At 36.1% G+C, this 27,573-nt stretch overlaps 2 protein-coding genes across 2 annotated transcripts in view; one reads left to right on the plus strand and one right to left on the minus strand.

Annotated features, from left to right (window-relative positions):
* Window positions 1–1,318: 1,318 nt before the first annotated feature.
* On the minus strand, window positions 1,319–13,127 carry LOC117111787 (ubiquitin-conjugating enzyme E2 K-like). The gene is made up of 5 exons (XM_033254778.1): window positions 12,909–13,127; window positions 11,616–11,768; window positions 10,710–10,892; window positions 6,260–6,391; window positions 1,319–6,006 (listed from the first exon to the last, which is right to left on the minus strand). Exons 1-5 carry the CDS (start codon window positions 12,969–12,971, stop codon window positions 5,932–5,934), a joined length of 606 nt encoding a protein of 201 aa, XP_033110669.1. The 5' UTR covers window positions 12,972–13,127; the 3' UTR covers window positions 1,319–5,931.
* A 6,315-nt stretch (window positions 13,128–19,442) lies between these two features.
* Window positions 19,443–27,573, plus strand: part of LOC117111794 (ribose-phosphate pyrophosphokinase 2) — a 9,497-nt gene continuing 1,366 nt past the window's right edge. The window contains exons 1-6 of the mRNA XM_033254784.1: window positions 19,443–19,668; window positions 21,140–21,323; window positions 21,759–21,857; window positions 22,449–22,573; window positions 26,105–26,278; window positions 26,671–26,830. Coding sequence (XP_033110675.1) covers window positions 19,547–19,668; window positions 21,140–21,323; window positions 21,759–21,857; window positions 22,449–22,573; window positions 26,105–26,278; window positions 26,671–26,830 — 864 coding nt within the window. The 5' untranslated portion in view covers window positions 19,443–19,546. The remainder of the gene's footprint in view (window positions 19,669–21,139; window positions 21,324–21,758; window positions 21,858–22,448; window positions 22,574–26,104; window positions 26,279–26,670; window positions 26,831–27,573) is intronic.

Below are 27,573 nucleotides of genomic sequence, written 5' to 3' on the forward strand. Positions count from 1 at the left end.
TAGGCTACACATTTAATTATAAAATATATCAGGAAAATTGAAATGTCTAGTGTTTGTGAGTCACCTGTTTTACCCATGATCACACCACTATTTAGGACAACTTGGCCAGAGTTCTTGTGTTGCTTCCAATATACAAACCAGTGTTACACAACCTTTCAGGCCCAGGGGACCATCTCAAGAACAAATTGAAGACTACCTTGCAAAAAGTAGTCTTCCCCTGAACCCTATCAGGGATATTTTAAAACAGGGCTCAACCGAGGCTCTAGTCTGACCCCTTGGTTCCCACACCTCAGTTTGACATATCGGACCCCTTGTGGCCAAATTTATGGAGCCACCACTACTGGGTATAGTTATGTGAACTTTATTTTGAACATCCTACAAACAAACTTTAAGTTCTTCCAATGCTTAGTGAACACTGAATGTTAAACGCTAATGTTTGTCTCAGAGAAAATGATAATTACCTTAAAAATAAAGTTACAAAACAATATTTCAACAGATGAAAACAAATTCCAATATGGGGCTCAGAATAAAATGCTCTTTTAAAGTGACTACTGGACCTTGAGCCACCTTATAATAAATAAGATAATCTGTGATTACAAACCCTCACCTTGATGTCTTTGTTCATCGATGTGCTCAATCCGCTGGTGGTTGTTGTATTATAGGGGTTTAATATTACCAGCTATACATATCGCCAAGCAGAAAAGGTGCACATATTAAGTGTAAATTTAATTTAATCGAATGTATGGGGTTTAAATCTCCTTGTTTTGTTTTCTGGCATAGGCCTCAAGTGGCATGCCCATCAGTTGGGCTTGCACGTCTTCCGGACTGCTGCCAGTCTGCCGGCCAGAATTTTACACATGGTCGCTTCGCTTGAGTCAACCTGGCCTAGGAAAATGACTTGGTCGAATGATCCCCAAGAGATGGCTCTGACAGTTAAGACCGAAAAACAATATAAATAATGTTATAAAATCTATATCCTACTTCTGATGAGCACCAAATTTGAGGACCGAGATGCATGTAATATTGTCAATGTATGCATGTATGTATGTATGTATGTATGAGGTTAATCGGACCAGTAGTTTTTGAGTTATGCTCCTGGAAGGACAAACACACCACAGGCGGAGCTCATTGCAATACCCTCTTCCCCGCTTCGGGAGAACATTCCAGTCCTGAATACCAGAAGATGTAGTAGAACTCGGTTTACCATCAACGACTGTCTTAAAAATGTTTATTATTCTACAACATGACTGACCTATCAAGTCCGAGTAACACAGACCTGACACCACACCACCACTTGCATCCATAAATTCACATTTTATACACATTAATTGTTTTATTTACTTTATTATATTTCAGATTTCTCTACAAAGTAACACTACTGTTGATAGAGACATTATAGTAAAGAATGAGCAAGTCAAATTTTAATATATTTTTTTACTTAAAAAAGACAGTAAAGTTTCTTTAGTGCATTAAAAATATATGGTCTGTAGTGAAATTGGAAAACCTTAAAATAGAAAAGAATAGAATTGCTCATTTAACAAATAAGTATTCACAGGTCAAAACAAATCAGTTTTCACAATGTTTAAATTAATTACCAGTCAATTCTATGTCTATGCAAACAAAAATAGTTTTCCTTATGTCACTTAATTGGTAGACTGTTTACTTGAATTGAAAATTATTAAAACAAAATAAGCAATTCATACATTAAATCTTAATTTTCAAGTTGTTTTTTTCTCAACACAGACAATACACCTTTATTATCTCACAAAAAACATACTATGCAGCTGTACACAAAGGGTATATGATAGCAGAGAGTTGGCCAGCCTCACAAAATGATATCGGTCATAACATTCAATTTCCAATTATTAATCAAAATTAATTTTAAATTGCAAGTTTAATAAAACCAATTATGATATTGCATGGTTGAAGATTGGCATTGCAGATTATGAATAATAATCTTCACAATTTACATGAAATAACTGCCTGTGGATTATATACTACTAAAAACCTGAAATTCTAGTCACTACAATATACTTACTAATAAAATAAATGCTCAAAGCACACACAAATCCGTGTAGTATAATACGTTTACTACTTCATTGCAATACAGTAGTGTTAAGAAGCAACTGGGATGGCTGATGGCAAGGCATATGAAAGAAAAGCAAAAGGGCCGCTGCTAGCTGGGATAAATGACGGGAATTTCTGCTTAGCAAATTTTTAATGGAAGCGGCATACTTTTTGGGGAATGGGTGTGCCTCACCACACAAATTCCCTTAGATATGCCAATGCCTGACAGCAAAGATATACTATTTGGTATGTAGAATTAAGTTTTTATTCATGCAAGTATCCACTATATTTTCTAGACTTTGAATTTTGTTTCTGTAAGGTATATAAAGATAAAATATCTACCTACAAATTAATGATCGCATTTACAATTTGTCATTTACAATTACTTTTTACAGAAATGTACAAAGTGAAAAGAAACCTGTTTCTAGCCAAATTCTTATGAAAATATTAAGAAGAAATTACTTATAATTCATATGGCGACAGTCAAGATATTCCAATGGACATTATAAACAATGATTCCCATGTGTTGGTAAACATAATTTGAGTGCACCTTCATTCATCTTTCTGTGGGACCATAGATGGCAATGAAGACCTTAAAATTGCCAATATCATTACTAAAATTGTGTCACTGCCATAACATCACATTGAACTAATACTATGACATGAACACATGGAATTATAATGTATGAATGGGTTTATAGTTTTTATACACACATAAATGTGAAACTCTGATTGAATCATCTTGTGAAATAAGCAAAATCTAAAATGTAAATGTGAGTTAGCCAGCAATAGATGGAGAACTTTCAGACAAGAGATACCATAAGATGGATACCATATGATAGTTTTAGGGGAAAACCAAGAAACAGTCAGATAATGCAACAAAATGATGTGAAACAGAAGAGAAACATAATCAAGAAATAAAATATACAAGTCAACCACAACCAGGACCCGAACCCAGGATTTTTCACATTCTAGGCAAATAGCATAAGTACCAGACCAGTGGTGTACCTATGAGTGTTCAAATGGGGTGGTGTGCAAAGATTGGAGTTAAGGCTTGATGATAAAGGGGGGAGGGGGAAGTGGTGCGCTAGGTTACAAAATAAGGTAATATAAGGTTATTTTGAACTATTTAAGCGTGATTTTTTTGCTTTAGAATTTTCAATGCGGGGAGTGGAAACTGGGAGATGCAAGCTCTTTTTGGGAGGGGGAACTTCTGCACCCTAGATACACCACTGCACCAGACTATGAATGCATTCAATAAAGTGGCAGTTGAGATTGAAAGCCACTACATACTTTTAATGTGCCTGGCATGACAATTGAGATAACACTAATTTTCACACAATGGCCACAAAGCTATAGAAACACCTTTGACTGCACGCACTAAATATATGGAAAGTTAATGGGATCATATTTTTTGAGTTTTTTAGGTGCATGCATGTACCATTAGATATTTAAATTATAAAGTTTAATTCTTATAATATCAGTGACAAAGCAATGAGGTATTCAAAGTATTAGTCTAATAACTTCAAAAATTTCAATGAAAAATGCTTTTGAATGCTCTTTCTGGCAATGTTTTATAATACATCAATATTTAGCATCATTATAATAATAATAATAATAATAATAATAATAATAATAATAATAATAATATTTCAATCTCGATTGAGCAGATTTTGCTAAAAGCCTCACTGGGTTTTACAGGGTCAGATGCAGAATTTTTCAAACAGAGGAGGGGGCACAACTGTTTCAGTGAGTAGCACACAACTTTAATATGCATTAAAAATTTTAAAATTTAGAGGCAAAACGGGGGAACGTGCCTCCTTCTGGATCCGCCACTACTTTACAGTAGAAAAAAAATTTAGAATTAAAAACAAAAAGATGTGTTTTGAATAGATGTTTGAATGTGTTGATTATTCAAGTCAGATTGTGATATCTGAAGATGATGAAGATGGTGATGATATTGATGACACTGATAAATCATAGGCCTATAAAAGAGAATATGTGTTATGTGATATTTTGTTTGTTTATTTTGGAAAAACATTTGAAAAAATTATTTTAATTCCTCTACATTTACAGTACAGTATATGGCTTTATTTTTTGTTGTGCGACAGTTTTTGGAAATAGAAAATTATTCTATGCTGAGCGACATATTGTTCTATTGTATAGTTGTATCACATTCAGTGTGCACCCATAAAGAACATATTTGGTTTGTTTTTTTTGTTTTTGTTGCTGTCATGTGCCACTGTTGCACTCTATGTAAATATAGGCCTTAATACTGCAGTATAACAATGGCATACAAGGTTGGGCATAAAAACAGACCAGAGGGCCAAAGTTTCTTATTTAACACAGAGGGCCGCATGCAAACTTATGGTGAAAATTGAAGTTTCCAATGTGCTTGCAAAAAGCTTCATAGACAGTTTTTATATCACTTTATGCTCAGTTCTAATGTTACATTTACAGATGTCCCCTTAAGAACAAGGGTTTTCAAATAAGGTAGAATACTGTAGAATTTTTAATTTACTTTCACGGTTCACATAAATATTGCTGTTGGGTACCAGAACTATTACAAAGGGGTTTTTTTTATGTATTTTGAGAATATTTGATTTTAGAAAGTGAGAATTCTTCAGCTAGGACTACACATATGGAACTATAAATTTCAGAATGATGGTGGGACTAAGATGTGCTAATAAAGAGCAGTGCAGGAAATTCACAGCAGCAGTATAAGCTATTGAAATGTAACTATGCTATAAAACAGTATCATTCTAACTGGTAACATAGGGTAAAAAAAGAGTTGAATACATTACAGAACAATTTTTGACAGGCAAGTTGACAATGGTGGGCCTTCAGTTTAATGCATTCAGTACTATTGCAAGAATGGCTTTAAAGCACCACAATCTATTTTATTTAATAAGATTTTAGAATCATAAGTTAATAAGCCTGCACTTGCATTTAATTTATAATTAAATTTAAAATGGATTAAATGGAACTCATATCAAATCATAAAAGTAGTTTAAAATGCATGCCATGTGCATATTGCACTTGGATTGGCTGTATCAGCATTACAGTCCTGCCCATCATACGAGCCACTATGCTTACATTGGCTAGATCAGTGTTACAGTGCTGCCCAAGATACGAGCCACTACGTTTACTTTGGCTAGATTAGTGTTACAGTGCTGCCCACCATACGAGCCACTACGCTTAGCCTGGCTAGTTCAGTGTTACAGTGCTGCCCACCATATGCATAGCATACTTGGATTGGCTGGATGAGCATCACAGTGCTGCCAACCATACGAGCCACTATGCTTAGATTGGCTGGATCAGTATCACAGCGAGGAGAGCCATATGTGAATCTGTGCTCAGATTGGATAATTTTTCAAACAAAATTTTATAGTTCGGCACTTGATTTTCATTCATTGCATGTGGCACTCTGGTATTTTTTTTTTTATAACTAAAGAGCTTAAACATTATCAACCTAATTCTTTCTATAATGACTATAAAATTTATTTATTTATTCTCCACTTGTTTTCTTTTATAATACCATAACTATAATGGTGGTTACACCCATGGCTTGTTTGTCAACCAGGAAAGAGCTCTCGATCCGTTTCACCTAGTTAAGTTTTTTGCAATTTTATTCAGCAAGAGAAATCAGAATCACTGTTTAAGGTACTTTCCAATAGCAAGTGGTGTGACTTCAGTATATTTGGTCAGTTGTTACCTTGGCACCTATCAACTTTTTACTGTTCTGTTTGCTGTTTTTCTTCCTTATTGCCCAGAACATGCTTTTCCCAAGCACACACTTTTCTTGCATCAAAATCTCTTGGAAGTCCATTGTTAATTGTTGCTCTATGGTTATCTGTATAATTGCTAGCCATCCGTTAAGTGGTCAATAGCTTTTTCCAAATCCCAATTACATTGCGACAATGCAGACCTTGCGCTCTCCTGATAAAATGAAAAACAACAAATAAATAACTGTTTATTAGTTAAACGGATGGAAATAAATAAAAGTTAAAATGTAATATGAATAGAAGCTTTGGCAATTTGTGCTGTTATACAACCATAGAATTATGAAAGTCAATACAGTACATGCAGGGCAATATAACTAAACAGATGAAATATGACATTGCCAATGATTATTTCTGTATCCACTCACTAAAACAATAAGTGTATTGAAATACACAAAAAACATACTTACTTGATCAAATCCCATACCATTAAGTTGTTCAATCTTGGTGTGTAATTCTGGATGATCTTTATTGCGTGCTCCAGCATACGCTGATGCCCAATGTCTGGCTGTTTTTAAAAATTCAGACTGGTTTTCTTTGTACTAAACACAATAATAAAATTCATTGTTAAAAAATTATATGTTTCCAGTACACCATATGGCATATGCTACAAATCTCAATTGATTGATGGTATTTTGGTTCCAAGAAGAACCGTTTTTGGATTGTAATACCCCAAACGTTTTGGTAAGTATAATCTAAGTTTCACCATCTTCAGTAGAAGGATGATGATAAGCTATAAGGAGGTCCTTATAAAGCTGATGACGACTCCAGATTAGGATTCTGATGAAATGCGCTGTTGATAGAACAATGGTGACTTGGGTAGATGGTGTCCATTGTGTTTGAAGAGTGTGGTTTTGCAAAATTCATTATATAATATTTTGATTTGTTCTTAAGGCAGGCTCAGGTCGACATGGAACTGAAAGGAACTCAACTCAACTCAACTCGTCGTCATGAGCGCTCCGCGCAACTGAAAGGAACTGAACTCATGTCGACTTCGAGCAACTGAATGGAACTGAAAGGAACTTGGCTCATGTCGACTGGCAACTGAAAGGAACTATTGGCTAAAAACATTTTCCCCACAAAATCCCATCAACTGCAAAATGCCTGTAATGTTTTTATTAAAACATGTAATTATTTTAAAAAGTGTATGTACTTTATTTTTTTGTTTTGAAAATGACGACCAGCAACTGAAACAAATGGTGCCTGTTTGTAGTCGACAGAATTGAGTTTTTAAAGATTTCATTTTCTTCGAAATCTCATCAACTGCAAATAAATGTTTGAATGCTTGTAAGATTAGACGTGTGGTTAAAAATAATAAAATTATTTTTGAAGTTTATCTACTCTTTTTTTTAATTTAGAAAAGTGTATCACATATTGGTCTATTTGAAATGGGATCATGCAAAATCTGAAGGAACAATTAAAACAAGAAAGGTCTTTTTCTATATGAAAAAACAAAAACAAAAACAACAAGTATACACGAATGCATTTTATATGTGACAATGTTTACATGAATCAGCTGTCAAATATGTTATAAAAATGTATTAATTTAATATTACGCGAATGCAGCAGCATACTTTTGATAGAATTCATAATTTAACACTACACTGCAGAGGGACTTTCTGAAAAAGGAATTTAGCTTTTTTTGACCTAAACCTAGGCCCTAGATAAATGTTCTACTGTTAAAGAATTTGTACAAAACTAACTCCCAAGAATTACTGGATTATTTATAATTCGTAAAAATGGATTTTGGAAGTGAGATCTGCATGCCAGTTAGTTGTCACGTCTTTACTCGTCCTACGTAGAGTTTATGTAGACTAGTAGGCCTGGCATAGGAAGCCTGCCTTTTTCTACACTTTAGGCCTAGCCTAGGCTAGTTTGAATATGGTAAGTATATGCTGTATTATTATTATTATTATTTTATTATTATTATTAGGCCTAGCCTAGGCCTACTTGTTAACGTGTTAGAATAAAAATCTGGCCTATGGCCTATATTTTTTAAAACAAAGAATAAAGTAATCTGCCATTAACAAAACATTGTAATATAATATCTTTTTTCAGTTAATGCATCTTGATTACGATTAATATCAGGATCAACGTTTTCAGTTCCTTTGACTTCCGAATCAGCATTTTTTTCGCGCTTTTTTCAGTTCCTTTCAATTTACGCAAAAAGTTGAACATGGGCAACTGAAAGGAACTCAACTCAACTCAACTCAACTTGACTCATGTCGACAAATATGCGCGACTGTCAGTTCCTTTCAGTTGCGGTCAGTTCCTTTCAGTTGCGCGGAGCGCTCATGTCGACGAGTTGAGTTGAGTTGAGTTCCGTGTCGACCTGAGCCTGCCTTTAGGGTTTTAATACAACCTTACAGTAATATGGTTAAACATGCTATGTCACAGAATTCTCATGGTGAAAAATACAATTTATAAAGTACAGTAGCTATGTCCTTAATAATCTGCTTTTAATACTGGATTGACCAACGTCTGTATTCTTAAAACGAACACTTATAGTGGAAGTTCGGGCTAAACTTCAAAAGTACTTCATTTTGTATTCTTAAAACAAACTTCAACTAGCACAACGATTACAAATCAAACACACATCGACTAAAATGATAGCTTTCCTGCCTATTTTCTAAGTCAGTTTCGGGTCTGAATTGCAGATTTTAAATATTTACCCCAATAACGTATTTTTTTAACTCACGATAGAGTGAAAAGAATAAAAATGATTGTATACTTAGGTCTGATATATCTTCGAGGTGTTCAAGAAAAGAGACACACCGAAGATACACCTGACTTTGCGTATACAATCGTTTTTATGTGGAAGCGGTTTAGCGCAGCAGGAATGGTTTGGTTTCCCAACCTCGAGGTCGGGTTTCAATCCCTTGCTGTGCATTTCACTTGTGTCCTTGAGCAAGACACTTTATCTGCATTGCTTCTCTCCACCCAGGAGTACAAATGGGTACCTGGTGGGATCAGGGAAAAGAACTACGCTTTATAACCATTAGGAAGAGGTGCGTTATAAATGCCCATAGCAGTACAAGATATTTTTTTCACTCCACTGTGAGTTACATAAAGGACATTTTTCAATGGGGTGGGGGGTTCAATATTTCAAGTCGGAAATTTAGCTCCCTAAAACCCAACAATAGCTATGGGAACAACTTAAAAAACCTTCCTCCTCACCCACTTTTGAAATAGGGCCTTGATTGCCACCCCAACAAAAAATTATGGATGAGCCCCGGATTATCATTATTGCTGTAGGACTGGTTTATCGATAGTAAAACAAACACAATGGATGTAAACTTACTGCCAGCTTTCGCCAATAAGCAGCTTTCGATTTGGACGACGCAGCGTTCTACAAGGGCAGTGGAGCGTGAAACCGTACTGCGCACGCAAATACATGGGAAATTTGTTTGTTGTGTGGATTTGACCAAAGGCTTTAAAAGATTTGACGTTGTGCTGACTACAGCAACATGAGTTTTACAAATACGCGCTTGCTGGGGCACCTGCATAATTGATTACGCGATACGAGGGAGCGTGTCGTCCAGTAAATCGAAACAGCTTTGATGTTGAGATGGGAAGTGCATAGTACGACGTTCATGGTTGACTGAATTTCCCGTCGCAACTCCCCGAGTTGCCCATGGAGTTGCCCATTTCAAAAGCTCACTATTGTTATCACTATGACTTCGTCAGGCTACAATGCAGGGGTGGTGCCAGTGGGGGGGTCAGGGCCCCCAGTCGGGGAGAAAAACCGCAGTTCATGAATTTCACGTTGGCAATCAGCAATTGCTGACCATATTGCTGAGCCAGAACTGCCAAAGTCTAGGCCTAGATTTCTTTGCTTCAAAAACTGCTTGGGAAGTCAAAACTTTGACTGAAACAGGCTATAGCAGAAACTAAATTTAAAGTACGTCGTCAAACCAAGGAAACTGGTTGTTCGTAAACAGATTTGATTGTACAATAATTATTTTTAATAGGCACACATACGATGTGTGCTTGTCCTTCTCATCTAGCTAGGCCTATTCGTTTCGTAGGTTAGGTAGGAGTGCCGCTAGCCAGCCAAGGCATAAAACATCGCCCAATTGAATCCATATGGGCTATCTACATCTATTATTTGTCTTCATTGTACAGTATTATCATCATATTTAAAATGTTGTTTATCATCTAAAAACAACCAAATTAAACATATTGTAGGTCTAATCCTACTGTCCGCTTAAACACAAACACGATTGCATCGTGACTTCACTACTATCAAAAGTACATGTGTGGAAAATCTCACATAGATCCTTCTGGACATGCGCATGGACATGCATGGGCAGCTTAGAAGCACAGACAACCTGGGTTGATACGATCGTAGCTTTTATGAAATTGATATTTCCCATGCTAAAGGTAATGCTAAAACAATATTTGTTAGGCGATTTTTGTATATAAAAACATATATATTATACTTAATAACTAACAAAATCACGACCTGTAGATGACGATGTAAAGTCGAGCGTTCGGAAAAAATCTTAGTTTATAGGCCTAGGTAGTAAAAAAATGCCGAGACTGCAGACCTCGGAGAATTTAAACCACAATTTGTAAGGGAGAATAAAAATGTATTATTTATTTATTTATTATCTACATTTCTAAAATCGATTAAATTAGACTTTGAAACCCTAAATGTCATGTTATTTGGGACTTCGCTCCCCAGGAACAATTTTAAAAGATTTTGAGCAATGCCTGACCAGGCCCACTTTGCTCTTGTCGGGGATATCGCCACCGCCTCCCACCACCCTCCATTTATTTTTAATTTACTATTTGAATATTATTAACATTATTGATGCTTAAGAGACAGAATAAGTATGCAAGTTGTATTTATCTCACCTGCTTAGCAACAACAGCATCCTGGGGATCATCTGGTTCTGGAGTAGCTAGTAATGCTTGTATTGAAAGTAATACTGTTCTAAGTGTCATGGCAGCTGCCCACTGATCTTTCAAAATATCGAGGCATATGGCACCTGTTACTGAGCTGATATTTGGATGCCAGATCTTTGTGATGAATTTTACCTGAGTGAAAAAATTTCTACCACCATCATCTAATACAACAAATGTTAATAATATGGCACTAAATAACACTGAATATAGAATTCTTTGGATTAGCACCACAATTGTTGACGACGAAGAGTTGCTGGTACTGGGTAGCATAGACATGAAGGGACCCTTACGGACGAAGAAAGTCATTGTTCCTAGTCCACATATCAAGCGCCATGAGCATCTTGTTTAATGGATACCGGTGTTATACAAATATACACTATTATTAATTTACCAAGTGTTACCTGTTCTATCCCACATGGCAAAAAAAAAACAATGATGTACAGTACATCAGTAATGTTCACTATATAATAATTGTTGACTTATAATATAGCACATATTGTAGAGACCTGTATGTACTTATTTGCCTGAATTTTTGTGTGACTACACATTGTAGTCTTCAGACTTAGTGGGTTAACCTTGGTGTGATTCACACTAAAAATGCTCTTCCTCCTCCTAAGAAAGGATGGCGGTATCTAAAATAATGGTGCCACCTAAATTGAATTCACAGAAATGACTATTGTCACAATTCCTTGAGTACTGAAGGCCTGCATAGCCTAACCTTTGATGGATTAAATGGATGTTTCTTGGATATGTTGATATCTGAAATAAATGTGGCACCTTCCAAATTAATCAGATGATTTTTCTTATTCACAATTCCGTGAGTACTGGGGTACTCTTAAGCCCAAAGAGCCTTACCTTTGGTGGATTAAATGGATATGTTTCTGGTATGTTGATATCTAAATTAAACGTGCCACCTTCGTAGGCTGTGTCAGGTGGCCCACATATAGTTCCTCGAAGGTGCGTGCAATTACTTTCCACTAGCTTTAGTTCAATTAGACTATTTGCTGCCTGTTAAATATAATTAAACATTTATTAAAGCAACATAGATATGTGAAGTAGTGGGTTTGAAGGTACTCCAGATCAAACTAGGTGTACTTTCTTCTTACAACAATTGATAAAAAAAAAAAGGTTCTCCATCATAAAATTATTTTTGTGTATGTACAATGACTGTCTATTTTGCATATCTCTGGTATAACCATATTCCACACAGTGGCAGCTCTAGGATTTTCCCAGCGGCACGGCAACGCCTCGATAGGCAGGGCAAGAATTGTACTGTTATGCGTAGCGCCATCCAAGGGCTGTAGGCTTGAGTGGGGATTTGGAAAGGAGTTGTCTCCTCCCACTGAGAAAATTGTTAAAAATAATAAGCCACTCTAGACCAGTTTTTACACTAGCACGATTCGATAACGATTTATCTTGTATAAGGTAACAAAATATTTTGACAAATTAATTAAGTGATGTCATATTCATTGAAAAACAATAATTCGTAGTAGTAACAACGATTTTATCGTTTTTTACCATGATTATGACGTCACTTGAATTGATTTGTCAAAATATTTTGTTATCGATAAATAAATCGTTATCGAATCGTCCTAGTATAAAAACTTCTCTTATATTTCTTTTATTTTCTATATGAACAATTGCTTTTTAGCTTTTTATTTTATCGTTACAAGTACAAACATGGCTGGTGTTTCTTTGTATCTCATTGGCGTACAAACGAAAATTTATATAGTCTGCAGTAGGCCTATCCAATTGTTCATCCAATTCAGGTCAACATTTGATATAAACGCTTTAAAATAATATTTCTTTTTATTCCCTGGCCTAGCTGAGACAGCAATGCACTTTGTACCTTTTTATTAGATTCAACTAGGGGCTAGGCCTAGGCTAATCAAAGCTTGAAGTTGATGTTGATACGCCCAAATGCCAACGGATAGTTAGCCAGACAAGCTAGAAGATATGGCTGAAGTTCACATAGGCTTAGCCTAGACCAGGCCAAAGAAACTGCTGTAGCGCATCATGCTGCAGCTAGCCTACACTATCTAGCCTAGGCCTAGCCCTACTTACAAGAATAAAATTTGTAAATTAGGTAAGCCTACGCGGCCTAGGCTAGGCCTAGCGTAGGAGGAGAGGAGTACACTATAGGCCTACCTCTTCGCTTCTTTGAACTTCATTCAATTCTCTCGAAACTCTCTGAGTGGCAATATTAGCCATGGTTCCATATATATATATATATAATTCTACTGCAATCTGAGTTGGAAAATGTGCAATCACATTTGTGGGTAACGAGGACACACAGCTCTAACGTAAGCCTGCACAAATATAGTACTACCTACAACGTTACGGGAGAGAACGATTCAACAATCCAAAATGGGACTGGCCGAGTTCAATTAACACAAGTGCGAATCCGCGTTTGGCCGAATATCCATGTGAGCGAATGGCATGATGTGAAGATCCTGCCAAAAAAAAAAATAAAAAAATCTAGACCTACCTTTTAAGGACCCGTGAGCTGAATTTTGGTTTTTTGTTACAATGGGAAAATCAGAAATCGAGAAAGCTCATTTCCCGCCATCTGAGAATCAAAATTTTCAGGAACCCCGCACCTCTTCCTTTTCCGGTTCATCGATTCATGAAAAAAAGAAAAAAGAATAGCCTACGTCTGCAACTAACCATTTTTTTTTGATGTATGTATACACAATAGTCCTAGGCATATTTACTGTAATAAAAATGAGAAAAATTTACCTGACCGCTTTTAAGAGGTGAAAACCTTAAAATTTGAAGTACTGTCATTAAAAGACACTTCAGAGCCGGGAATGCTCATTTCCCGGCATCTAAGAATCAAAATTTTCCTGGGGAGGACTCATATACTGTAATAAGAATGAGAAAGAATTACCTGACCGATAAAAAATAAAATTTTAAAGAACTTAAAAGTCATTAAAAGACAGTTCAGTAGTCGGAAAAGCACATTTTCCGCCATATTTTAGTGGTGGTTGGGGGGGGGTGGGGATTGTTAGGAACATTTTTACCCCTTCCTAAAGTTGAATCCAGATCCGCACCCGACGTCCCACCACCACATATTTTTAACGGTGTTGGTCCTCCCCCCACACGTGACTTTTGGCGTCAATGTGATTTCAGAAGTCAAGAAAAGATGCCTGAAAATTTTTGAAAAGAACTGCATAAATGACCCCGGTTTTAACATAATTTAAGAAGTTTGGAAGAAAGCGTGTAAAGATAAAATTGGTTTTCGGCACATGAAGTAGGCATAGGTAAAATAAACTAATACATCAAACAAAATTAGGCCTAATTGGTTTTATTTTCTATGGTTGGCCTACGGAACATCACAGCAATTAATCAGATCTCTGATTGCCGAAAATCGCTTGTAAAAGATAAAGAGAAATTTGTTGGCGCTTCATTTTTACTATGATAATGATGTTTTATTTTATTTTAAATTTTAAAATAATGGTGATAATGTGATGATGCTGAATTTTACTATAATCAGGGAGTTGTTATAGTGATATAAGGCTTAAGAGTGTCATTTCCGGTAATCTAGAGGTACTATTTACTCTAATTTTCGCCCCTCGGCCACAACCATGGTGAGGCTGAGATGGGTGTGGAGTCGCGACGTATGTGGTAAAGTAAAGTAAATACATCAAAGACAATGTTTTAAAGTTTTATTTTCATATAGTACACCATACAGATTATTTACATCTCTACGATTGCCGAAAATCGCTGATAAAAGATCATGAGAATTCGTTGGCGCTTCATTTTAACTATAATGGTGATGTGATGATGATGAATTTCACTATGTAAGAGATGGGTGGACTCGAGGCTTTGAAGTAGGTAAAGTAAAGTACATCAACGTACGCAGCCCCCTCCCCCACCCCCACCCAAAAAAATATTGCCAACGGTCCACATTTTCCGGGTTGGAAAATTAAAAAATCACTAAATTGATTTTAAAAAGGAATAGAAATTTATATTCAAATTTAAGTAGGTGGAAGTGCCATCTCCAGCCATGTAGATGTGCCATAATAGGCCTATATTTCCTACTACGCCTCATCCTTAACCATGGTGGGGATGACGCGTAGTAGAACCTCAATCTGTCAAAGTCATTCCCTTGCTCCATCCATTTCACATTCTTGAATGAAATTATGCGATGGTGCCAGTTGCGGTTGAGGTGGCAGGACCCCCGCCAGAGGGAGCTCCCCCGACGGAGAACTCAACACAATTCGTGGGGGGGGGGGTGGTGGATATACGTATTATGGTGCTTAAGCCTATGTATTCAAAATAAATTATCAGATTTTCCGGGACTCCGTCCACTGGACCCCCTCCAGTGATATCTCCCCTCCCCTGCATCTGGCAAATCTTGGCACAACCAATTTTGTTTTCTGATGGTTTTACACAAGCAAGATAAGCAAGAAATAGTGAAAAAATGAAATAACTTGGCCCTTCAAATAAATTAATTAATTAGGAACCAGGGATCTATAGAGAGGGAGATGGGAAGTGGTTATTGCAGTGAGCGTCAAAATGTGCTAAAATTGCGTGACCTGATCCCAGTAGGTTAGGAAAAATGCAATTCTACTCGCCCATAGAGCATCAATAGAATGTGTTGAGAATTATATTGTTTCCATTTAGATTTCTTTATACTCATTTAGGGATGGTGGTGGGGGAGGGGGTGCGCGTTTGTTCAAAGAAAAAAATAAACGCATCGGGCGCTATTTGAGGGAGGCCTATTATTTTAAAGGTTCTATAGGGGGGGTGCTTATTCGAGGGGAGTTTATCAAAAGCATCGTTTGACTAAAGCAACAGATATTTAAAAAATTGAAGTTGTTTTTCAAAGCCGTGTCCTTAAATTAATTAAGTGCCATGCTTAAATCTAAAAAAACAAATACACAAACCTAATTAGTTTCATAAAATATTATAAGGCCCACATACATAAATCACAATAATATTATTACTATATCGTAGGTAAAATACAAATACTGTATAAATAAGGGCCATAATAAATACACATTAAATTTAATTAGAATTAAAACATGTACTGGTAAACATATACTGGTAAATTATGATATAGGCCTACACATTAAAATTAAATTTGAATTTAAAACATTATAAATTCTCGTAAAACATCTCAATAAAAGTATGATCATCATAGAAAAAAATGCAATTTACATTAAAAGTCAATAGATAACTGAGAGTTTGACATATTTTTATTCGAATTAAAATGTCATTTTAATTACCAGTTTTGAAAACATGTAGAATATACCAATTGTGTTGAGTGGACTTTCACTCTCTTATACTGTACATTAAGATAGTATTATTTAACTAAAATCGTTCCCAATTATTGTGAAATTCTATATGCATTGCATTTTTGCCAGTTTTTCTAGCCGTTGATTTTATAATAACTTTGGTACGAAATTGTTAGAAATTATCAGCTATACTTCCAGAAAGGATCTCATAGACTCATTATCTTTCACCAAGGCCCACCATAAGGCTCTCCCAATTATAGTTAAAAATTGAAATATTTAAACAAAATTCATAATCATTAAACTTTGGTCTGCTGTTCCAAAACTGGTAAGTGCTCCTTTTGCAGTCGTCTGCATGGCCCAGTATTTTTAATTGTTTATCTAATTTCACTTTCGAACTTATGAATTTAATGATTTCTGTTGCCCATTTTGATGCCTAATGAATATTTTATATTACTGTATAACTAACGAGTGTTTGTTTGAGGTGCCTTATTCTTATTCCCTTGTTTTAACTTTTAATAATTCTATAATGATTCTTGATGTTAATTCAACTACTTTGTATTGATAATTGCAATAAAAGTATGTTTTGATCAAAACATAGACCCATTTCTCATGGTACTGATCATGTATACTAATGATGGTACCCCTCAATGTTTTCTGGTTTAACTACCAGTATTAACATCTTTTTCTAGAATTTGTTGATGAACTATATTGCGGTATGAGCCAAGTTGCATTATTGTCCTTGTGAATAGCATGCTCTTTTTTTTTTAATGATTCAGTTATTTAGAAACCCTAATCATAACAAATTTTTAAGTATTCAATTCTTTTAAGACAAAAGAAACATTGATTTATGGAGACCACTTGCAGTTTTGGCCTTTGTTTTTTTTTTTTTATAATTTTTGGATTTTTGATATTCTTATGTATTGCAGGCTTTTACCGTCCAGAGCACAGCATGTGTTTTTGAATAAATAAATCAGAAAAAATGGGGAAAACACCTTTAACAAAGACAAATAAAAAAACAAACAAACAAACAAAACAAAAAAACCAGAACATTAGAAGATGGTTAGACAGCATGGTGAAAAGGTGGGTGTTCAGTCTCTTACTTAAACTAATAGAGATTTGATTGCAAATAACAGTTTTAATTAAGTAAGCGAATTACTAAGAAAGCATAATTAGGCCTATACTTTGTATTTTATACCTCCCAGGGGTGGCGCCAGCGAAGGGGAGAGCTGCGCCCCTCCCCCACCCCCGCCAGTCGGGGAGAAAAAGCACAATTTAACGGGGAGAAAAAGCACAATTTGTCGTGAAGAAAATCAAAATTTTATGTATTTTCTACATATTAGTAGACTCTAAAATCGATTAAATAAGCTTTGGAAACCCCTAAATCGTCAAACCTTTTGGGGGCTTCGCCCCTGGACCATTTTCAAAGATCTGACCCCTCGCCCTCGGGGGCATCGGCCCCCATTTCCCCCCACCCCCGTTGGGGACCTCGGCAAATCCTGGCGCCACCCCTGATACCTCCATGATATACAGGTGTGTAAGATTAAGACAGGTTACTTGCATGAATCCCTCTTAATGCAGATTTTAGAGACCAGTGTTCAGACATGGTCTCATTTACTGTAGATGATTTCCATACTTTCTAATGCTCTTTTGAGGCCAGTCGTTGAGTAGCCTATGTCTCCATTTAGAGATCGAACCCAAGACCAACCTAATTTTTCAGGTGCCAAAGATGGTTTGGAAATGGAGGAAGAACTATTTTAAATAGACATACAGTTGGTTTTTGAAAAAGAAGATTTTTTTTTTAGTGAGATTTTTTTTAGACGCCGTCATTCAGGCCCGTAGCCAGGGGGGGTTTTTATGGTTCGGGCGAACCCCCCCTTTTCTAGCGAACCCCCCTGTTTTCTAGCGAACCCCCTCAAATTTTTGAATGAGTCCCACTCGGAAGGAATGTCTGTTTTTAACTTACCTAGCATTAAGTCAAAATTTAGCACCTAATTATTTGGTAACCCGTTTTTAAATTGTAGCCTGCGATACAAGCCTACATTTATAGAATCTCAGCTTCAGAAGTTCGGAGATTTAAATTGAAGGCCTATGTTACACCAATTCTTGAAATATAGATTTTTGGCGTGAATGTTCCATGCTAATCTCTTGTCTCGTAGGCCTATACCTAGAAATTTAGTAGACGTAGCCTAGCAATACGACAATTGTAAATAACAGTTTTAATTCAGTAAGCGAATTACTAAGAAAGGATAGGCCTAATTATACTTTGTATTTTATACATCCATGATTATACAGTGTGTAAGATTAAGACAGGTGACTTGCATGAATCCATTCAGTTCATTCATTAAGAAGTTCGACAGTAGGTAGGGGCGGATCGATCCATAAATTTTCTGACGGTGGGATGGGTGGGGGGGGGGGGGGTGTAGGCCTACACTTCAGATAATGGACGGTTTGTGCTGAGGTGAGAAAATTTACGATTTGGCACCTCTAGACGACCGGAAATGGCCCTTTGAATATAATTTTTCATATTTTCTCCATTTTTTGTTTTTTTGAAAAATTTCGGGGGCCCGGGCCGGTTTGGTCCCCTTCACTTGAATCCGCTACTGAAGGCATAGTTTTAAAAAAATCTTTTTTCAAATGAATGTTAGCCTATACCTTTTAATGATTGTATTGAAATCGAAATAAAAAATAATTACTGCAGGTGGGCCAAAGAAAAGTCTCGATTTGTGAGTATAGTAAGTTGTTGAAGGCGACATGCAAGTGAATAAATGTAACATAACATAGGCCTAGCATTGAAAGAACACACAACCATTTGCATCACATAGAAGGCCTCACATTTCTGTGAAAATGGTTAAGTGCTACACACTTTGGGTACAAAAGCTCAGAACATTACAAATGGTTAAGGAATAGAAAAATTAAGATTTTTGCTCCTAATTTGCATATTGTAACTTTATTTGAATATTTACATGTGGACGATAGCTTTCACCCACCCCAACCCCCGCACCCGACGTGACATATCAGGATGCTCTCCCCCACTGTCGCACCCCGATATACTGTACCAATAGGCCTACTACATATTAGACCTATTAGATAGTGTTGAATAACTAATAGTCTCAAAATCAAAATTCGCTCGAGTGTGGGTATTTCCTGAAATATACGAATGAACTCGCGCATATGGGAATTCATCGACCTGTGATCGATGATGGGGTTATGTTGTATAATATAAATATTAAAATATTTTGTTAGATTAGGCTAGTACCTTCAGGTTATTAAATGAATGGTAGAGTTAAATTTAATGCATGCAAATATTTCTACGCTTTATATAGTATGATATACCAGTTATGATTATTTCCTAAACTTAATTGATATTTTAGCGGGTATTTTTACTCTATCGATACTTAAAGGCATGCGCAATCAGTGACCAATGACCATCGAGCTTTACTTTACATATCATAGGGCCTATCTAGAAACACATGTATTTGTTTCACTGAAAGTGGCGCATTTGTGTTGACGTTCGTCATCTAATAAAGAACACATTCCTTCAAAATGCCTAATATCAAAGTATTTAGTGGTTCTTCTCATGCAGATTTAGCACAAAAAATTGCTGAGCGACTTGGAATTCCGCTTGGAAAAGTGGTAACGAAAAAATTCAGCAATCAGGAAACGTGGTAAGTTGTGTAGCCCCGGCTAGGTAAAATGGATTGGTAGGTAGGCTTCTCTGCAACAAATGCCCAGTGGCTGAGTGAGTGCTGAGCTGAGTGTTATTCTGTTGTCATCATCATTATCATCTTTATACGATATTTGAAACACTCTATTAAAAATTTGAAATTTGGATGGCAATTAAACATTTATTCATAATTTGTGTTTTGGATAACGAAGAAGCAAACAGGCTTAGAAGAGAAGGAAAAATATAAATTACAGCATTGCATAAATAAACTGGTAAACAAAATATTGTTCTATATATTTATTTGATTTATTTCAGTACCTCACATAAAAACTACAATTTAAAAATATTGAGAAAGACATTAAAAATGAGTAAAACCATGTGGTATCAGGGGTAATCCTAAAGGGAATTTACATCCTGAGGTGTACCTTCGGATGTGAGGGGATGTGGGAGCTTACTGATCAAAAGTTTAACGAAGATATGCACTTGTCAATTGTAGTGCCCCCCCCCCCCCACACAGGCCTAGCGAGGACTTAACCGGGGATGTAATTTCCAAAAAGGTTACATGCATGTGAAAGTCTCAGCCACCTCCCGGCAATGCGGTGGTTCGTTTTAACGTGCCACTTACCGCCGTACACACCTGAAACCGCGACTACTCTAACGTGTAAAATTCCCCGGGCCTGTTACATCTACGGGTAAATTTTAGGTACGTCCCGGCACTACGGTGACACAACTATGTGTACATCCCCGGCTCAGTCCCAGCTAGTGCCCCGCTATGGTCCGGGTCCAGAGGGGCCAGGACTACAATTGACAAGTGCATTTATAGTTGTGATTAAAAAAGTGTCTGAATTAAAATGTAAGCATGAATTAATGCAATTAGAAATTTGTATTGATTTTGCAACAGATGTTTCCAATTGGTTGATATTGATATACATATATAAGTCGAAAGAAGTTATTACATAAATTAATACACATCAAATGACTTAACAAACATCAAAGATGCATTTTGATTTTTTTAAAATCATGTGAACATTGAACTCAAACTGTCTGTACAGTAGGTTGATTATAGTAAAATATAAAAGTAAATCCTTGCCAAGACACTAGGGCTCATAGGCCTGGATCTTATCCCCAGTTTCTGTATCTGCTTCATGCTACAGAAACTGGGGATGTCATGCTACCCCTAGGGTGGGATGCTAGTCTACCTCAGGTTACTTTTGCTGGTATCCACTAATAAAGATGGGAAAACTGAAGAAATATAGATAAAGTGCCTTGTTCAAGGACATAAGCGAAATGCACAGCGAAGGATTGAAACCCGACCTTGAGGTTGAGAAACCAAACCATTTCCACCGCGCTGAACTGCTTTGTACATTTATATGGTAATTTACAGTAAAAAAGATCATTAATGCAAAAGGCTGCAAATAAAAAGATAAAAATCTAATCTTGACATATATTTGTATTGTTTAAATTGCTTTTAGTGTTGAAATCGGCGAGAGTGTCCGTGGAGAAGATGTGTACATTGTCCAGAGTGGTTGTGGAGACATCAATGACAACTTAATGGAACTTCTCATCATGATCAATGCCTGTAAAATTGCTTCAGCTCATCGTGTCACTGCTGTTATTCCGCTCTTTCCATATGCCAGACAAGACAAGAAAGATAAAGTAAGTTTAAAAGATATAAATATACTTTTTGTGTTTTTCTCTTATACCGGTACCATATTAACAAGATAATATTTTTTTTAAGAATAATAATAATAATAATACTGTATCCCCATAAGGGTTTAAACCCAAGGCATTCTAAATACCCACTGAATATTCTGCTGAGCTCTGAGGCCAATTTGCGTGCATCTTTAGATTTTTCTATTTTTTCAAGGATGATCCATCCAGCTAAAGTCATCATTTGTCACCCTCAATGTGCTAATTGTTACCAAGATTTTTTATGATGGAGGTTGCAGAGTTCGAATGTAGGACCTTGTAATTGTAAATGAGCATCTTATTAACCAACCAATCACAGCCTGCAACCTCAGATATACTTTATAATGTTTGCATATTTTTTAAGGATTTAAAAATATGTTAAATCTTGATTTCTGTCATCAGAGTCGTGCCCCGATATCTGCAAAACTTGTTGCAAATATGCTGTCTGTTGCTGGTGCTGATCACATAATTACCATGGACTTGCATGCTTCACAAATCCAGGTAAATTTCTTTCTAACATAAACTTGGCTGGACCAATGTATCTCACAGTCAAAATACCTGCAATTTGGTTTTTCCCCTTTGGTACTTGAAATTGGCCTAGCATTTTATTGGATCACTACCAGAATCAGTGAAATAAAGCTTAATATATATGTATGGTAATTTGGTAAGTATTTCAACATAAACATTGCAATAAATACAAATGAACTGTATTTTGAAAATCGGTTGAATAGAAAATATTAAATATTAAGTCCAAACTTATGGAATTACCCCTTAACAACGGGGGTTCGAACTCTCGCTGTGTAAATCGCTTGTGTCCTTGGGCAAGGCACTATATCTACGGTTGCCTCTCTCCACCCAGGAGTACAAGTGGGTACCTGGTAGGTTCCAACACTGCGCTGATTACTAGCCGCAATATTATGGAGATATAATTTAATTTAATAATTTCATTTAGTGTTCAATGTGTTCCATATGTGTTTGATCCAATGACCGGGGTAATAATGTGAAGCGCTTAGAGGCTTTGTTAAGGCATTAAGCGCTATATAAGAACCACATATTATTATTATTATTAACAAAATTATTTTTGATGTGTAGGGATTTTTTGACATTCCTGTGGATAATTTGTATGCCGAGCCAGCTGTTCTCAAATGGATCAGAGATAATATTCCTGAATGGAAGAACAGTTGTATAGTGTCACCAGATGCAGGAGGAGCAAAAAGGTTTGTACCCCCATCATCTTTCATTGGCCGCCAATTTTCCACAATCTCAACTTTTTTTTTTTTCATCATCCTCTTTTCCCCACCATCATCCCCTCCTATTGCCATCCTGACTTACCATTCCTGTAACTTCTACTACTTTATAATTTCAGGGTTTGTTCATTTATGGCAAAGTACAGTATTTGGAAGTTTGAAAAGTCCTTGAAAAATTGTTATTCAAAAGTTGATGAAGATTATAATAGTGTGTAGTTGTGCATGTGAAATGAGCAGGTCTGAAAATTAGAGGTTGCCCGGTCACCAGTGGCGACATTTTTTGGTGTCGGGCGATAATAAATGTCTTGGGTATTGCCTGTCTGGCGACCCTTGGGTGAAAACTATTTTGGATTGGCGAAAAAATACCCAACTGCTTTTAGCCATTTTGGGCGAAGGCTTAAAATCATTTAAAAGTTTCAAATACAGTACTTGCTAAAATACATCGTTTTTTCGTTCAAGCTCCATTTTCCCCCAATCCATAGCCATGCAAAGTTTATTGTGTTGTTTTATTGGTAGTTTAGTTGCAAATGTCATGGCGTGCTTCGCAAGTATTGATTTGTTATTTTAACGCGGTGGATGCACGGCAGTGGCTGTATAAGGTACATGAAGGTACTATATTCACGACAGCCGGCTAGCTGGTAGTGTACCCTTTAGGCGCAAACTGGCGACAAAGTATACCTAAAGGCAGCCAACCATCGGGTACATAACAACTTCCGAGCATATGAGGCATGTTGTGGTAAAATGGCTAAGTTGTAGCAAAAATTGAAATTCAAGTTATTGGTATTTTCAGATACCTGAGTATGTGATCTTTAAAATGAGGGGTCATTCATTCAAATTAGACATTTCAAGCCTAAGTTATTGGAAAGTGAAAGTACAGTACTCTTAGAGTCAAGATAAACAGGATTTTGAGTAATTGCCTTTCAAAGTTATTTGTGCATACACTGTTTAATAGAATGAACTATGAAAAATAACGTTATATAAACAATTTGTTAACCACTTCCAGAACTAATACTTTGGGATATGATTAATAAGGCATTAAACTGTTGATCTATAGTGGGAAACAAATTTTAATTTTTTAGCAATTTTTTGAGCTCTCATATTTTATAGCTCATTTACTCAATACTGGACTGTGCGACAACTTAACCACTTTGCCGCAACATGTCTCATATGTTTATCCATGGAGGACTACCTACGCTTAAGCTAGATCGAGTCCTATGCGTGTGATGGTGTTAGAAATGTCATTAGTAATTATTTAATCAATGATTTCGTGTTCTCGTCTCATAAGTAATGTGTGTAATATTTTAAGAATGCACCACATGGGTTGCTTTGTTACACGGTGTAGGTACTGTAGAGCAGAGTGATGGCACTAGTAGCGGTTTAATCCCCCAGACTAGGCCTAGCCTACTAGGCCTAGGTCCAGATCGTAAGTCCTTGATCATCGCAGTGAAAAATTTGGGTGACAGACGATTGGGCCCATTTCCAGACGATCAGACTCACTGTGATGTACAGTACTGTACACAAGAAGATTAATAGGGTTTTTAATTCTAAAAGAATATGCAAGTGTACAAAGAAAGATATTGATAAAACTGGTCAAATTTATCCATATTGCCTAGCTTAAAAATTGCTTAAAATTAGAAAGTCAAGTTTATTGTTATTGGTAGACATGTAAACATTATGATGAATTATTTTAATTTTGCCTTGTATTTTCATTTATTTTATAAAAATCCACATTGTTATCTCATAACCATATGCATTTCTAGGCCTAGGCTTCATTTGTGTTCACCAATGCTGTAGAGAGATTTGTGAGGCAGTGGTGGCTCTAGGATATGCTGTAATTTATGGGGGGGGGGGTGCTAAGTATTTATGGATGTAACTATAGCGCGCAGCATCATCTGAGAGCCAAAGGCCAGAGCCAGGGGTGGGTATAGGAGGGGGTATGCCCTCCTCCCAAAATGAGATTAAAAAAAAAAAAAATTGGACTTCTAGATGGCCGGAAATGGCTGGGATGGGAAAACTAGGCCTATTAAAAAAAAATTTTTTTTGTCCGACTGCCCAACAAGCTTTGGACGATGGTGGGGCTTGACCAGACCGATGGGGGTTTAAGCCCCTCTGCTGCCGCTGGCACTGCCACTGTTGTGAGGTTCATTGTTTTTATGATCTTTTGGCTTTTTAAAATTTTATTTTATTGTTTTATTTGATGTGGAAGAAATACATTTAAAGTATGAAATGGAGTATTATGTATCACATGGTTTATGAATCCTGAATTTATTTTGTCACACTTGCAGCTCACTTCAGTCTTTCTTTTTAGGTAATTTTGAATTATCCTTGTTAATACCCTAAAATTTATAAGGCGCCAATTCCAAATTGAATGATCAAAGGCGCGAGCGTTATTATCCCTGCTCACTGGATAACATACAATGACAAACCAGCAAGTGCAACTTACTCTGCTCCTTGGGGAGTATCCCTAGTTGGGAGTCCAAGATACAATTGACGTGCCAACCGCTTTATGTATTGATACATAATTATGCTGAAAATACATAAAATACAGGTTTTCTGGAGACACTATGGTCCCACTAACTCCCAAAAGTAGGCGATTTTTCTTGCTCCTTGGCCTCCCCTCCCCCTCCTGATATCATTCTTAACTAAAATGAGAATAATATAGGCCAACTTTTGTGTTATATATTTAGAAAACTTCTAAACTACTGTACCTCGTTGGTGTGCTAAAAATATTAATTTGCCTATCAAATAATGTTATTTTGATTGCCAATCCCTAATGTGGTCTGAAATCACAATTTTGGGCCATAAAAACTCTTGTGTCGATTGTGAACGAAATCCAATGGATTTTTTTCTGGTACCCTGATAGCTCTGGTACCCTTGACAGCTCGGACTAATGATTTTGACTAAAGACAGATTCAATTGGCTAAAAAAAGTTATTAAACCAATGTCATCTTGCTGGTTTTATTGATTTTGATTTTTCGTAAAATTATATTTATAGGGCCAGTATATCTTTGGAAGGGCCCGTCTCATTTTTTCCTTACTGGCCCTGCTGGCCACTATGGTTTGGAGGTTAATTTTCAGCCCTGAATGATCACATCCTTTAGTCAGTTTTTATGTGAAACAAGATAAGATCAGAATTGATTTCCATTGGCATTAACAAAACTAATTAAAATACAGTACAGATGAAACAAACCATTACAGATGTAAACACATGTGAGAAGGGGACAATTTTATATGAATAAGATGTACAATAAATTAGTACAAACCAAGTTAAAAAAATTAAGTCATAATTATTCATTATATTAAAATTATTATCTGTTTACTTGTTTAAGACATTAAAACCCTAATTTAAATTAAAGCCTTAGAATTAAAATCCTTAATGAAGCCTCCAAATATTAAAATTGACGAACTATACATCTGTTAAATTGATGAATTGCATTTACTAAGGATAAATGTCTATGTTACTATTAAACATTTAAAATCTTTGTTGTTAATTGTCTTTAGGGTTACCTCGATTGCTGATCGTTTGAATGTAGAATTTGCTTTAATACACAAAGAGCGCAGGAAGGCCAATGAAGTATCATCTATGGTACTCGTGGGAGACGTAAAGGACAGGGTAGCCATTTTAGTTGACGACATGGCAGATACGTGTGGTACAATATGTCTAGCTGCCGAAAAGTAGGTGGATGCTATTGTTCATATTAATTACTATCATGAGTGTAGGAATGATAGTAGCTTAGTGGTTAAGATGCATGCCTTTCAATTTTAGGGTCCTGGGTTCAATCAAGGTTTCTCACGTAAGACAACTCCACTCACTTAGCCTCATTAATCACAGGTCAAAGTAAAGCATCTTTCTGTTCTTTAATTGGTGAATGTGCTTGCTTTTGGATGTGTTAGGAATAACACACATTGATAATAAGGTTGCAGATGGGGTGATTATGATGGTTGAGTCCAACAACATACTATACTATTTTTATAGTGCATATAATTAAAAAACACTACAGAACCTTCACCATATTGATAGAGAAGTTAGAAAACATAGTGTTTGACTTCATTATATCTTTACACAGGCTTCAGGATGCCGGGGCCTTGAGGGTTTATGCCATCTTGACTCATGGCATTTTCTCCGGTCCAGCTATATCCCGCATCAATAATGCTGTGTTTGAGAATGTTGTCGTCACCAATACAATTCCCCAGGAGGAGAAGATGAAACAATGCAGTAAAATTTCGGTAAGAAGTTGAGTGTTATATATCCCAACTCAATGTTTACTAGTTTAAAAAAAAAGGCCCTTTTTGCTCAGCTGCCCTTAATTTTACATACCATTTTTAGAAATCTTCGGAATTTACCAACCAAAATAAGTAAGCCATCCTGCCACTTTGATGTGCAGTACTGTACACAACAAGATTAATAGGGTTTTTAATTCTAAGAGAATATGCAAGTGTACAAAGAAAGATATTGATTTATCCATATTGCCTAGCTTAAAAATTGCTTAAAATTAGAAAGTCGAGTTTATTGTTAGGTAAGCCTAACATCCTGGTAGACATGTAAACATTATGATGAATTATTTTAATTTTGCCTTGTATTTTCATTTATTTTATAAATAAATAAAAATAAATAAAATTTTATTATTATTATTTTTTTTTTTATATTTTTTTTTTATTTTATTATTTTATTTTATTATTATATTTTTTAATTTTTTTTTAAATAAATAAAATTTTATTTATTTATTTTTTTTTTTATTGTTATCTCATACCCATATGCATTTCTAGGCCTAGGCTTCATTTGTGTTCACAAATGAAGCGTACAGAAATTTTTTGTGGCAGTGGTGGCTCTAGGATATAATTTATGGGGGGGGGGGCGCTAAGTATTTATGGGTGTAACTATAGCGCGCAGGGTTATCTGAGGGCCAAAGGCCGGGGGTGGGTATTGGAGAGGGTGTGCCCTCCTCCCAAAATGAGATTTAAAAAAAAAA

Source organism: Anneissia japonica, unplaced genomic scaffold (genome assembly GCF_011630105.1).
Source record: "Anneissia japonica isolate Jap-2015-1 unplaced genomic scaffold, ASM1163010v1 scaffold287758_len931624_cov196, whole genome shotgun sequence".
NCBI lineage: Eukaryota > Metazoa > Echinodermata > Crinoidea > Comatulida > Comatulidae > Anneissia > Anneissia japonica.

Coding starts and splice junctions, on each gene's coding strand:
- LOC117111787 (XM_033254778.1), bottom strand. CDS start 12,971: ATGGCTAATATTGCCACTCAGAGAGTTTCGAGAGAATTGAATGAAGTT. Junction 10,893..11,615: donor ATCCATTTAATCCACCAAAG/GTAAGGCTCTTT, acceptor TTTTTCACTCAG/GTAAAATTCATCACAAAGAT. Junction 6,007..6,259: donor ATGGTATGGGATTTGATCAA/GTAAGTATGTTT, acceptor TCATTTTATCAG/GAGAGCGCAAGGTCTGCATT.